Genomic DNA, 14,435 nt, shown 5'->3' on the forward strand with positions numbered 1-14,435 from the left:
AAAAAAACAAAACCAAAACTCAACCAAACACCAAAACAAAACCAAAAACCACACAAAACAAAGACTCACAACCCCACACCACACCACCCACAAACCAACAATCTCATGCACTAGAGCATGCCCTGAAGTGCCATGTCTACACATTTCTTAAATACCTCCAGGGATGGTGACTCCACCACCTCCCTGGGCAGGCTGTTCTAGTGCCTGACCACTCTCTCAGTAAAGTAATTCTTCCTAATATCTAATCTAAACCTCCCCTGCTGCAACTTCAGACCATTTCCTCTGGTCCTGTCGTTATTCCCTTGGGAGAAGAGGCCAACCCCCGCCTCTGTACAGTTTCCTTTCAGGTAGTTGTAGAGGGCAATGAGGTCTCCCCTCAGCCTCCTCTTCTCCAAACTAAACATGCCCAGCTCCCTCAGCCTCTCCTCATATGACTTGTTCTCTAGACCCCTCGCCAGCTTGGTGGCTCTCCTCTGGACACGCTCCAGCAGCTCAATGTCCTTCCTGTAGTGAGGGGCCCAGAACTGAACATAGCACTCGAGATGAAGGCTCACCAGGGCCGAGTACAGAGGTACCATCACTTCCCTACTCCTGCTGGCCACGCTATTCCTGATAACAAGCCAGGATGCTGTTGGCCTTCTTGGCCACCTGGTCATACTGCTGGCTCATGTTAAGCCGGCTGCCCACTAGGTCATTTTCTGCTGGGCAGCTTTCCAGCCACTCTTCCCCAAGCCTGTAGCGTTGCCTGGGGTTGTTGTGACCAAAATGCAACAAGTGATCTTGTTCCCTGCCTTGTCTCGTACTGCGCGTGTTGCCAGGAGGTGCGGGGAGGCCAGAGGACGCCCAAACCAACCCGATGCTGCCCTTCACCGCCATTGAAGCCCAGGGCTCTCTGGACGTGGAGGAAGACCTCCTTCCTTTCGGCCACCGCGTGGTTGGGTGGCACGCAGAGCTCCAGGGCGGGACAGCATGGCTGAGGACCGCCCGCCCTGTCGGGTCCGTGGGTGCCCACGGGCGCCGCGCTCCAGTGGCCACTCTTCTTTCTGGTGTGGAGAAGGGACAGCAGGGAGCCGCTGGGGTGTGCCTCCTGGTGTCTGCCGAGCGGGGAACCGGTTTGTGCTGTGGGGAGGGGGGGAAAGGACGCCACTGCTGACTTCAGCGCCTGCTGGGTGAAACGCGGAGGACGCTTTTTCAACCGTCAGCGGCAGAGGAGGTGCGCCGGGGAGCGTTGCCGCCGCCAGGGCTGCGCGCCGATGGCCTTCTTCTGAGCGCCGGTGACGCGGAGCTTCTGCGTGTGGCGTCTGGGGGAGGGCGACGCTGAGCCTCCCCCCGCCCCGCGTGAGGGAAGCGGTTCCCACGTGCGCAGTGCGGCCGCATGGCTCGCCCTTCGCGCCCGGGGCCTACCCAACGGAAGCGCGTCAGAGTGGCGTCACTCGAAACTCACACCCACCACCCACCCCCCCCCAGCTGTCTCCCTGCCGGCTGGGAGAGCAAAGCTTCCGGCTGCGTCATTCCCGCCGCGCCGTGGATAGGCGGGGCCAGACCCGGCCGCTCTGGCCTCCGTCCGCGCTTTCTCTATGGCCGGGGGAGGGCCCAGGGGGTGCTGGAGCCTCGGCGGGGCGGCGCGCATGCGCGGCGCGGGAGGTGGAGGCGGGGGAAAATGGCGGACGGCAGAGCTGAGGGGGAGAAGGCGAAGCGGTCGCAGCCCGCAGGAGGTGAACACGTAGCTCCTCTCGCCGCGTAGCTGCGGGGTGGGCAGGAGGGCCGGGACGGTCCCCCAGGGATGTTGGGTGGTGGGGCCGGGGGTGTAGCTCCCGGCCGGGCAGGCCTGGGCCGGGGCTGGGCGGGCCGTCTGGTGCCCGGCCCTGCGGGGAGAGGGGGAGGCCTGGCCCTGAGGGGGCTGCGCTGGAGGAGAGGCCGAGTTGTGGGCCCGCTGTCCTCGCGCCTGAGGGCTGGCCTCAGCCTTGAAATCTAACAGCTTCTCCTTGTCCGCGTAAATGCGTTATTTTTCTTTCTCTCTAAAAAATACACGGAATAGTTCTGCCCTGTGTTGGGAGATTTGACTTGCTGCAGGCAAGGATGAACACAACACCTTAAAGATTAGCTTTTAACAGCTGCAGTACCTTTTCAAAAGTGGGTACAGTGAATATTCCTTACTTGCTGTTTTAAGCATTCTGGCGGTTTTGCTTGGCAGCAATCTGCAAGTTTTTCTGTTCGGTTTTATATTATTAGTTGGACATTCCTGTCATCATCTGTATTACTTATTATCATTTCTTCTAAAATTTTTGATCATGTGTTTTTTTCTTTCTTTCTTCCCTGACTTAAAATTGAGAAGATAATGCCTTTGCAAAGATAAAGCTTCCCTTTCCTGTTTTGGGTTTTTGGGTTTTTTTTGTATGTTTTAAGTATACCTATAGGCAGAGGGCATTTTTTTTTTTTAAATCTGTTGAAAGAGTGAATCAAGCTTTTAAACCAATTAGGATAGCTTCAGCAGTGGATGTTATTTCTGATAATCACTAAAATAGGAACAGTAGTACCTGATTTTAAGTAGTTCCTTGGCTCTCGGCTCTCTGTTGGGCTTTTTTTGGTTTTGGGGTGGGTTGTTTTTGGTTTTTTTTGTATTGTAGTAACTGGACAGCATCAGTATGTCAGTTATCAGTTCTGTCTTGTGTACTGCTTGGTGTGCTGGAACATGATCTTAATGAGTTGTGGTACATTGGCCTTAAGGAAGGATAGTTACTCCCTAATGATTTTTGAAAGCAATTTAGTCTTTGGCTTTTGCCAGGATCAGTGGGGTTTATCTTAGAGTTAACTTAGTTGTGGCTGGTTTGTTCCCACCACCACCAATGGTCACACTCTCCAGGGCAAGAGATCCTGAAATGCTGTGCAGGTAACACTTGTCAGTCTTGTCACTTAAACCACCTAGATAGTGGAAGCTGCCCAGTTACATAGCTTGTTGATGCTCATGAGAAAATTTCATCTGTGAAGTAGGACAGCTTTTTATTACTGTGATCCATGAAAAGAGCACTGGTCAGATTAGTTTTTGAAATAGTAATGGTGCTTTCTATAGGTGAAATCTGACCTCCTTGAGATCTCTAGGAAATAATAAAAGAATAATTAAATAATAATAATAGGTAATAAAGAAGCACTAATGTCTGAAAAATGGGTAAGCATTGGTATGGGAAATGGGAGAGACCTGTTTAATGGATAATACGTCTGCATTTCTAACCGTTTCCTGCAGAAATATACAGCAACTCCTTTCCCACCTACCTCAATTGTCCTACACCCTTTATAGCTCCCTCACCAAGAAAGAGTGTTTCTGTTAGCAGTCTACAGTTTGTCCTAAGTGGAGCCTAGTAGAAGTAACGTTCAGAATGTGCTGGTGATAAGAGCTAATTTTAAGCGAGAAGATACTATATATTTTGGTGAGAAAACAGATGTGGGTAGATTGTGTTAGGCTTCATCTCGTGCTTAGCACTATTCTAGAATTTGCAGTCAAAGCGGCACGCTGTAGTGTATTAGCTTCAAGCTAGCATTAGCTTAGGAACCTGGACTGGTCCAGTGTGCCCTGAGATTTGGGCTGCTGTGGATTTTGTATCTTGTGAAAAAGAAGACTTTTAGGCCCGTGTTGCCAATGCTTTAAGGCCAATGAATCTTCTACATGCAGTCAAATCACCTTACAGTCTGTAGTGTACCTAGATTGGACTTGTGATTGAATATTCTTTTTAATGTGTTTTCATGGACTAGCTGTAAAGAGCTTCTCACAGCCTTGCATTCTGCTGCTTGGAAAACTGTGCTAAGACCGCAACTAGTGCCCAAGGTTGCTTGTTTGTCTTTCTTCCTTGGTCTCTTTTATAACTATGCTTTCTGGGTCAAATTTCTAGTGATGCAGATTAGTACAATTTTTTTAATAGACTGAAGTTGATTAAAGTTACTAATTTTTTTGTGATCTGCCATGTTTCCAAGGGTGAATAATAAATCCATTTTTGTTCCAATCACTTATTATCTTGATAGCTATAAGAGTGGGGTAGAAAGGGTATGTTCTGCTGCTTATGATTTGGGAGATAGCTAAAAAATATATGTGGATGGTGTCCCTAGTTTTTCTTTCTTCTGATGTTGTTTGCTTCCTTTTTTTCTCAGAGCTACAATCTTGTTGACCCCCCAATTAAGACTAGCTTCTCTCTCATTGCTTTCTCTTACTTCATAGCTTTTTGCTGTTAGAGAACAGTGCAAAGAGGTTTTTTCCCTGATGGTCTGAATTTGCTGTGCATGGAGAGTCCGGTTCTCCACTTGATATAATGCGGGACTGGTGCTAGCTCCAGTTTTTCTTAGACTGGTAGTATGAGTGCTTTCTTGTCCATTCCACAATGTGTGGTTTGTTTTGGATTTTTTTTTTCCCTTCTACTGCAGTGATTTGGTTATTGCAGCAGCAGAGGAATGTATTTTTGCTGAAGTATTTGCTATGTTCAGTATGAGTTTTCCAAGGACACCTTATTCTTGGTGTAGCTGAAGAAGCCAAGTGTATAGGCATGAAAATGTGATTTGTGTGTTTTTTCTCTGTGGATCATTGTTGAGCTGCTATGTTTTTCATGACTTTATACAAAACCAGAAAAGATCAAATCTATATATATGTTTTTCTAGTGCTGATTCCTTCCTCAAGCAGAGCTTGGCAGATTTATTACAGATGAGATGCGGACAAGCAGTGACTTGAAACATGATTGAGACAGCCGGCCTAACTGTAGTCACTTCTATGATTTTAGAGTTGTGCCAGACAAGCCTAGAGACTGGCATGGACATGTTTTTGTAGAAATTTAGTAGAATTAATTTAAACTTAGATTATCTACTCTAGATTTGGAATTGGGATTCCAGTTATGAAAGCTTATCTATGGCAACTTAAACCCTAAAAAGATTTAGTGATCTACATTTAATTTGCTACGTGAACTTTGACTTCCATACTAAATAAAGAGATGGTGCTTCAAGATTGTTTTCCTGGCTCATACACAAGAAGTGCTTTACAAGTAGTGGAGTGCTTGCAGTTTCTTCTCCTCTTTGTGTTTTGCTGTCCACTAAATGTACATTGGTGGAAACTGCTGTCACTAAAAACACCTTACCTATTTGCACCCAAATTATAATGCTTTTTGAGGTTGCTGCTCCCATCAATCTGCTCAGTAAAAATAGCTCATCTTGGTAAGTTGTTTCGACTTCACCAGGACCTGAAGAAGAGGCAGAAAAACCTGTGAAAACTAAGACTGTTTCTTCCAGTAATGGAGGAGAAAGTTCGAGTCGCAGCGCAGAGAAACGGGCAGCTAATGAAGAAGCTGAAGACTTCACTACAAAGCCTGCTCCTGCCAAAATGTCCAAGTTTGGATTTTCCATAGGCAGTCAGACAGCAAAGAAGGCATCTGCAATATCCATCAAACTAGGAGCAAATGTAAGTTGTCTGGGGGCTTTTCATTTTAAGGAAAGTGTGGCAAAGGGGAGGGAGGTACTTTGGGGAGGCTTCCGTGCGGAAGGAAAGCCTTGAATTAAATGTGGGTAACTTGGATATAATTTAAGAAAACATTGCAGGGCCAGATGGTCATGCATGTGTAACTACTTCAGGGCGATTAATACTAGGTCACTTGTTTCAGGAAGCATAAGACTTTGATTGAAACGAACTGTAGATCTTTGAACACAGGGAATAATTTTGTAATGAGATGTGATAAGTCTGGAATAATTTCCTGAGGGAAATGAGCAGACTTGTTAAACTATTCAGGCTACTTTGAAATGAGTGTTGGGAGCTTCATTGCATAGGATGCTTAAAGCTACAAGAAAGCAAGCACTCCCCTAGATGGCTTAATAGGTCGTCTTCCACTCCAAAGATCTTATTTTAGTATGGGGAGCTATAGTTTATTTTTCAATGACTTTGCCTGTTCTTTGCAAGGTCAGTATGATTCATTTATACGTTTATGCTTTGTTATGTAGGTTCCAAAGAATTCTGATCCCCTTTATTGTCCCAGTACAAGGCATCCTTGTGCTTGTTCAGATGTGAATCTGATGCTTCTCTTTACTACCAAAGTAGTCCTCTACCAGCTTGGACAAGGGCAAGCCGGATGCTGCCTCTCTATTTAATACAGTTCATTTACACTTCCCATGTACCACTGTGTTGGATATGTTATAAATCCTTGTCTGGATTAAATTCAAACTGTAATCATGAAAGGCTTGCACCTGCAATGCCAGCATTTTACAGATCTGCAAAAGATGAAAATGTTCTGTTATTTTGAGATGGGAGGGAGATGTGAGCTGGCAGCATTCTAGAGTATAAATGCCATCAGGTCAGCTCGGACTTTGGAAAAATTGACAAAGCTGCCTTCTCTGAGCCACTAGCAAGCTCTGGTTTCTCATGTAGGAAGATAATTTCAGTGGCAATATATTTGGCTCAGGATTTCTGGCTCACTGAATTTAGTGTGTGACTGACAGTGCACCAGATTGGACACTGCTGAAACTTAACCTGTTTCTTCTTAGTCATTTTTACTCCCTTAGTACATTACCCATTCCTGTGAAGCTGACGCTTTAAAAAATAGCACAATATTTCTATGTTATACATTATTAGGAATAATGCTATACGTTATGAGGAATAGCTGTAGACGGTTGCATAAGGACTCTGCTGCAGTATCAGCTTGGAAACTGAGTGTATATGAAATAATCACCAATAAAGTCAAAATGGAGAAAGCTCTGTGTATAACTGATTCAGGTACTTCGTAGTGCTGTAGAAGCAAACTGTTACTGATGACTCAACACTTTCTTAGTGGCTTTGAAGTTATTTTTGATGTCTCTGCTGTATTACATGCAACAGTCATGAGTTTGGTAGCTTCTTACACTTTAGAGGAAAGTATTTATTGGAAATCAAAAGAATACTTTTTAAAGGAGCTTTGTTATTTGGACTGCGTGATGCACACAGATGCTAATTAAAAAGTATTGAATTGTTTTAAACTAGAAAGCTGTTATGTTGTTAAAAGACAAGAGAATAAACATATTCATGTTCCTTGCATTGATGGATAAGAATACTCCGAAACAATAATGAAAACAGTGACATGGTACAATTTTGAATACCATGACTTATTCAGGTTCTGATTTAATTGTTCATGTCATGCACCAGTGGCTGCATATCCCTGCAGTGGGCTAGAAAGTTAAGACTTTCTTGTGGGGAATTGTAATATGAGAGAGCTCGGCTTGATTTTCAGGGTGGATCTTATGCAAATGAGCCGGTGTTTTTCATTAGAGAGAAACCTTTATCTGCTTGATTCAAACAAAACCACTTTTACCCCTCGTTACCCATTTCAGTGAAGGTGTTTGACTTCATTTTATCAAAATCTTTAAAATACCAAGGGTAGCTTTTTTTGAGTTAGTAGACTTACTTGTGCATTTGGTCTTTTTCAGAAGCCTAAAGAGCCTGTTCCAACTCTTGCTCCAAAAACCCTTTCTGTAGCAGCAGCTTTCAATGAAGATGAAGATGTGAGTAATAAACTGGTGATAACTCAAAGTACCATTGCGGGTTAGAGTTGGGCAGAGAGAATGGGTCATTTAGGTTCTTTACATAAATGTCAGGGATTTTCAACTTAGAAACATGTGTTGTGTTTTTGTTTAAGACTGTACAACTTTGTAGCTCTGTGTTGGTTCAAGAAATCATTAAAGTGCTGATAATTTTTCCCTGAAAATGAGATGCACAACGTAATTTGAATTAATGGTTGCTTTCTCTGAGCTTGATAAAGGGGAGACGAAAAAAGGTTGTGCTGCTTCTAGTTTGCTAAGTATTGTATTGTCGTGTTACTGCTGCGTGTTACACAGAGGTGAAGAAAGCAATTTGTATTTCTTTCTATAACCTTGTAGAACCACTGTTTTGTCCTAAGTCACTTTGCTTTCCCATAGGGCTTTCATGTCAGGCATTTGAAATCTTCAAAAGAGAGCCACGCTCTAACCTCCTTTCTCTCTGTAGAGTGAACCAGAAGAAATGCCTCCAGAAGCCAAGATGCGCATGAAGAACATCGGAAGGTAGGTCAGCTTTTAACTGTGGTTTGGAGGAGGGTGAATGTGTGAGAATACCTTCTTGACAACAGGTCAGATCTTGCAGATGGTTTAGAAATGTGGGAAGATAGAATAGGTTGAAAAAGGTTTTCTCCTTTTCCCCAAGAAAATTTTAACATAGATATTTTCTAATATTTCAGCTGCACGTTAAAAGTAGTACACTTACATTTGCACTTTGAATCTTATTTGCCACCTTCTTTCTGAGGAAGAAATTGATTAAATATTAAATAGAAGCTACATTTCTTCTTGGAAAGGTAATAGGTGGGAGTTCCTGCTGCTAAACTTTGTGTCTTTCTAGTTCTCCATTTTATAGATTGCCCCTAAGTAGGGTAATCTGCTCAGATTTTTAAGCTCCCATGCAAGGGGAAGATGAGAATCATCTCTTTCAGAGACATAAAGAGTAGCTTATTTACTTTTAAAACAGGTATATGTAATTCTTCTGCTTGTCACAGATTTGAGTATTGGGCCAATCCTAAAATAAATAGGGACATTTTCAGAGGAGGCTTCATTTCAGTTAGGGATAAGTTTTGAGCATATGTATTTTAAAGATGTTTATAATGACAGATGACTTTTAAAGTCGGTGCCCTGGAGGCTCAGTGCTATTCAGTATATTTTTTTTTCTCCAGTAGCAAATTTGGATCCTCAGTTTTGTAGCCCTTGCAAGAAATTCATCACTGCTGGCAGCAGTTGCCATTCCCACCTCCTCTGCTGCTGCCCCATCTCATTGCTCTGTCTTGATGTGCTATAGAGAGATCGGTTCTGTGGCCAACCTACGGTTGCTAATAGTGAGGACTCCTGATGTAATGGAAAGAAGGAAATGTGGGGTAGTTTCTGGTGGCAGGTTGGACTTGAAATTGGGGTTTCCAGTGTCATGTTGCACAGACTACTTTAGTTGAAACTATTTTCTCAACTGGTCTTGTTTTCTTTTTCACAGGGATACACCAACCTCAGCAGGACCAAATTCCTTCAATAAAGGAAAGCATGGTTTTTCTGACAACCAGAAGCTATGGGAACGAAATATAAAATCTCATCTTGGAAATGTCCATGACCAAGAAAATAACTAAATGATGTGGATTGAGAGTTGGGTGTTTGGGGGGAGGGGAGGGTGAAACGTTAAAGGAACAGTTTCCTTTTTTAAGAATGGTATAAGACTATCTTTGGAGCCACTTTTTTAAGATTTTGAGTGGTACACTAATAACTGAGTTTGAAATTAGAGGTAATTTATGTTTTGTATACAGATTTCAAGGCATTTGCTAATTTTGTAGTTCCATGTGATTAGTTTCAAAAGGTTACAGAAATAAAGAAATTGGAGTGGTACCTTTTTAAGATTTTATTTTTTATTTTTTTTTTTGGTCAGTGATTAATTAAGGCGGATGAAAAAGGTTACTGTCTCTTTAATCAGGTTAACATTGAATGCTCTCGCATTCTCACTTCTGGCTCCCTCTTCATAACAGGAGAAACAGTTGACTCCTAGGAATACTGCTAAAGAAAGTGAGCATTGTCTTGTGCTAGAAGTGTTACTGGACTATTAATTTGAATATAAACTTATGCAGGAAATAATAAGAACCTGGATTTTTTTTTTTTCTCCCTGCAGTCACCTTTTGTTAAGTCTCTGCAAACTAGGAATTATGTTGCTCTGAGTGGCTCTGGTAACTTAGCTCTAATTTTGTTTAAAACTTCATGTAGGATGTGTAATCTTCTGTGGCCTGTTTCATCCTAAGGAAATGGGCCTTGTCTGTATATTAGATACAGTCTGTAAAGAATATTCATTACAAAAGTAAATCAGTATTTTCAGTGTGCTCCTCTTAAATCATTAGCCTTGAGTAGTGCTTGTTAGCATTTCCTTGTGGTACACAAAAGCCACCACCAAAAAACAAGCTATTGTACATTAAAGCTTCACCTTTGGTTGAAATACTTTTCTTTACTATGCCTAGAAGGAATAAAAGCCACACCAAAAATCAGTAACTCACTGCTTAAGTATGAAAAAAATCCAAGATGCACTTTCCCTCTCTTGCCATATAAAACAAAATGCCTTGACGCCTGTGACCTCAGTGGACACTATCAGGTTAAAGAAGAATCCTGAATTTGCAATCCTAATGCTCCTAACGAGTGGCAACTTCAGAAATAAAACTCAATGTTTTCCTACCTGTCTGCCTTTTGCAGTAATTTTCAACAATGACATTAGTCTGGTCAGTTTGATTTCCTAGCTTTCATATTCCAGAACCATGCTATAGCATATCAAACCTAGTAACAACTGTCTACATGTCTGTCTAATTCATGTTGCATATTTTTGAAACATTTTACTAGCAGAACTGGTTAAATAAAAAGTTATTAACAGCAACACCACCCAAACCTAAGATTCTTTTTAAACGCAAATACCTGATAGTGTCAGCCACTAAATTAATGGAAATTAATTTCAGCCTGGAACTGGTTGTAGACTTCAGTATGTTAATTGCTTTCATCCTGCCTCTAAAACCTTTCTTTATGCTAAAGTTGAACCTGCGAGTGCAGAAAGGAAAGTGCATCTTGAAGTGGTTTGTTTTGTTTTTTGTTTTCTTATTTTAAGGAAAGCTCTGACCACTTAGACTTTTGAGTTTGTAAGTTCTAAAAAAATATTTTTTTGTATTTTTGTACTGTATGTGTAATCTTTTTTTTCTTTTGAAGTCTGATGCAGTTGAAAACCTGTAACTATTTTCTTTAAAAGCCTTGTTATAAACGTAACATAAAAACGTATACATTATTTTTTTTCCATAGCAGAAATCTTTGGTTTATTTAAAACGAAACACTCTTTCAAAACTGACTTTCAGGATTTCCAAAACTGATTGGGCATTATTGGAACTAGACAAGGCAAAATGAAGTATTTTCTTTTCACTTATTTTCATCACATGTGGTTATGTTTGTCGAAATAAATCCCTTTACGATAGTGGTAATTCACAGTGAATAACTATTTTATGTTGCTCCTTAGTAGTTACTTGAGACTATCGTGATCACTTGTATTAGGAAAAAGCAAAGGACTAAGAATAGGAGGATGACTTTGAGACATGTTCTTTTTTAGTTAACCTGCCACCACCACCATCTTCGACATCTTTGGCTGAAGTAGACATTAATTTCAACATAAATTTCCTGGTGCTTCAGAATCCTTTGGGACATTGCTAGGCAGAACAGCAGATGCTAGGAAATACTTTCCGTGCAAGTGAGAGAGCTAAAGTTATATTTATCTTTCTTACTCCTATGGCCAGTAAATGTAATCCTAGACCTTGTGAGAGACAACAGCAGCTTCTAGATCTCAGCTGAAGATGAGCAGAGATCTTGCCTCAGTCAGTGTATGAGTTCTGTTCTTTCTCACTGCTTCGCAGAAGAAAATCAATCAGGATGGCTCCTAAATCCACTCAGGACTGAGCTTGAGATCGTCAAGCTTGATCTTGTAGCTACAAGGGTGTGGTGTTTAATGTCTGACATATACAGAAAAGAACTGATCTGAAAAGTATTGTCAAGGCAACCGTTAGGTGGAACTTCACTTGAAATTCTAGGCTTTTGTTACAGCAGTCGTTGTATGAAGGGTAGTCTTGGGGAGGGTGCATATTATTTTTTTTGTGTGAGTGTTCTTTTTCTAAGAATATTCAGGAATCCTAAAGCTTACGGTAAACTCACCGGTTTAGCTGAGACCTTTAGCTGCTTAGTATAGTAAGGTATGTATACCTACCAGTGGTTGAAATGTCCCTCCATGTCACCGGTGCGGTTCTCTTGGAAGGTTTATGCTTGCTTAGCACTAAAGCTTTACTTAGTACCTGAGCAGCTTGCAAAGCATTCAAGACCTTAGGCGAAGTTGTAAGTAGTTATCTAGTAACCTTCTGCCTGCTACTGCAGCTAGGCTGCTTCTGAGCCTGCTGGGCTGTGAGTGGATCCAAACTCACCTAAAGTTAACTATATTAGAATAACTAAAAAAAAAAAAACAACAACCCAAAACCCAAAAACAGTGCAGTCAGCTGTTGATGGATGTGATTCAATGGTGTAGCCACTTTTAAACCTAATTTCAGTCCTTTAAAAGCGTAAGAGGTGCACTGTCCAGATTCTCAGAATCTGTATTTATTTCACCAGCAGAATCATAGAATGGTTAGAGTTGGAGGGGACCTTAAAGATCATCGAGTTCCAACCCCCCTGCCATGGGCAGGGACACCTCCACTAGAGCAGGTTGCTCAAAGCCCCATCCAGCCTGGCCTTGAACACTTCCAGGGATGAGATGTCCACAACTTCCCTGGGTAACCTGTTCAAGTGTCTCACCACCCTCACAGTCAAGAATTTTCTCCTAATATCTAATCTAAATCTCCCCTCTTCCAATTTAAAACCGTTACCCCTTGTCCTGTCACTACACTTCCTGACAAAGAGTCCCTCTCCGCCTCTCCTGTAGGCTCCCTTCAGATATTGGAAGGCTGCTATGAGGCCTCCCCGGAGCCTTCTCTTCCCCAGGCTGAACAACCCCAGCTCTCTCAGCCTGTCTTCATAGGAGAGGTGCTCCATCCCTCTGATCATCTTCGTGGCCCCCCGCTGGACCCATTCCAACAGATCCATGTCCTTCCTGTGTTGAGGACTCCAAAACTGGACGCAGTATTCCAGGTGGGGTCTCACGAGCGCAGAGTAGAGGGGTAGAATCACCTCCTGTGACCTGCTGGCCACACTTCTCTTGAGGCAGCCCAGGATGTGATTGGCTTTCTGGGCTGCCAGTGCGCACTGCCGGCTCAAAGGGAGTACCCAGCCAGCCTGTCTGTGAGCTGACTGGTGGATGCCATTTTAATTTCATGGGCTTACTCCCGGGTCGTAGATGACCTAACTACAGTATTCAGCCAACTTTGACAAAACCAGCTCTCGTGTCCTGACGTGCCTGCCCACCACGGCAGCAGCCACAGCTGCCTTCAGGCCTGATGCGCTTGATCCCTGCGTCTGCCAGGTCTGCAGAGCCACCTCCTTGTCAGAACTTACGTGACCCTGCTGAGTTCTGTCAGCTGGCAGTTGGCTTCACCAAAGCTTTCACTGGGAGGAGACTTTCCTCCAAAAGGCAGCTTTTGGCGAAAACGGCAGCTTCTGCTTCCCGACGAGGCAAACTGAGGTTCTAAACTGTTGGGAATCACAGGTTTAACCAGAACTCTTTCTATGCTGCTGTAAGATAAGAAGATAAATCCGTTTGGAAAAGCAATGGAATTTCAAGGAGGCTTTTCACATCTGTGTGGTTAGTACCCTTAAAAGGTGTTCTGCAGAAAGAGGTTGGGTTGGGTTTTTTTAATTGATTATAAAATTATAAACTGAGGAATGCTGAGTAGTTCTGCCCTTAAGCTGCAGAAGGGAAGGTTGCATTCTAAAATCACCATCATTTGTCTAATTCCTCTGCCGAGAGACACTAGAATATCATAAAAATTGGACAACTAGCAAGTTCTTTTTATTTTATCCTATTAACACCTTCCTTATTTCTTCTGGTTTTATTAAGGAATAGATCTCCTATTGTTCTCCAATTTTGATATATTGGCATCTTAAAAACTATATAGTGCTTACGTCGGAAAGCTGCTTGTGTTTAGTAACGCGGAACGATCGCCTCCGGGCAGATGCGTAGTTATCCACAGAATTAAAAGCATGAAACATGAACTGTGACGCTCGAACTCTGTATATAGCGTGTTAAACTTCTGTTTATGAACTTCCATTTTAAAAAGTCTGGAGCGGTGGGAGCCCGCGCAAGATGTGGCTACGGCAGCAAGCCTTTTGAAGCCTGCAGTGCCCCCTCCATGGGGTGTAGATAAGTATACACGCCAGCTAGCCTTTAGGAGAGGCGGGGCGGCTGAGAGCGGCAGTGACGGTCACAGCTCTAGCAATTAACAGCACCTGTGTTTCCATTCGGTGGCGCGTAGACAGTGAGGGCTTCAAAACCTTTGCTGATCTTGTGACTTAGTTCTTGAATTTGGTTCTTGGGGTTGGATTTCCTGGTGAGGCGGATGCGCAAATAAAGCCTTTGTGGTTCTGTAGCAAGAGCTCCGCTGAAACTTGACGTCACGAGCCTGTGTTTATGTTTTCCTTGCAGTACAAGCCCATTAATTTAAGGTAATGCAAGTCATAATAAAAAGTTAATTATCTCTCCTTTTCTCCCCCAGCTTTCCGTAATTTGTAAACACAGTAGTTGCATGGGAAGTGGTGGCTGCTGCTCAGCAGCTTGTTAGAAAATGGTGATAATTCTGCCTTAGCTTTTGCGAAAGAGGTGTAACTGCGGTAGCTTTTCACGTGCATACGTTATGTCAGCCTCCCCTATATAGAATTGGGGGCACCAAACACAGCAGCGCAATTGGGCCGCCCTTTAGTGTTGTTATTCAGATGCTTCTTCACCAGGGTCC

At 43.0% G+C, this 14,435-nt stretch overlaps 1 protein-coding gene across 7 annotated transcripts; it reads left to right on the forward strand.

Moving 5' to 3' along the window:
* Nucleotides 1–1,595: 1,595 nt before the first annotated feature.
* PCNP (PEST proteolytic signal containing nuclear protein) lies at nucleotides 1,596–12,004 on the forward strand. 7 transcript variants are annotated; one of them, XM_074154256.1, is made up of 5 exons: nucleotides 1,596–1,715; nucleotides 5,211–5,431; nucleotides 7,420–7,494; nucleotides 7,976–8,031; nucleotides 8,999–12,004. In XM_074154256.1, exons 1-5 carry the CDS (start codon nucleotides 1,661–1,663, stop codon nucleotides 9,126–9,128), a joined length of 537 nt encoding a protein of 178 aa, XP_074010357.1. In that variant the 5' UTR covers nucleotides 1,596–1,660; the 3' UTR covers nucleotides 9,129–12,004. The 7 variants fall into 7 exon arrangements, with proteins under 7 accessions (XP_074010357.1, XP_074010405.1, XP_074010365.1 ...); XM_074154264.1 differs by having other exon boundaries at nucleotides 1,661–1,715; nucleotides 7,423–7,494; nucleotides 8,999–11,163; XM_074154294.1 differs by having other exon boundaries at nucleotides 1,661–1,715; nucleotides 5,211–5,381; nucleotides 7,469–7,494; nucleotides 8,999–11,163.
* The last annotated feature ends 2,431 nt before the right edge of the window (nucleotides 12,005–14,435 follow it).

Source organism: Numenius arquata, chromosome 1 (genome assembly GCF_964106895.1).
Source record: "Numenius arquata chromosome 1, bNumArq3.hap1.1, whole genome shotgun sequence".
Lineage (NCBI taxonomy): Eukaryota > Metazoa > Chordata > Aves > Charadriiformes > Scolopacidae > Numenius > Numenius arquata.

Coding starts and splice junctions, on each gene's coding strand:
- PCNP (XM_074154256.1), top strand. CDS start 1,661: ATGGCGGACGGCAGAGCTGAGGGGGAGAAGGCGAAGCGGTCGCAGCCC. Junction 5,432..7,419: donor CCATCAAACTAGGAGCAAAT/GTAAGTTGTCTG, acceptor GGTCTTTTTCAG/AAGCCTAAAGAGCCTGTTCC. Junction 8,032..8,998: donor CGCATGAAGAACATCGGAAG/GTAGGTCAGCTT, acceptor TCTTTTTCACAG/GGATACACCAACCTCAGCAG.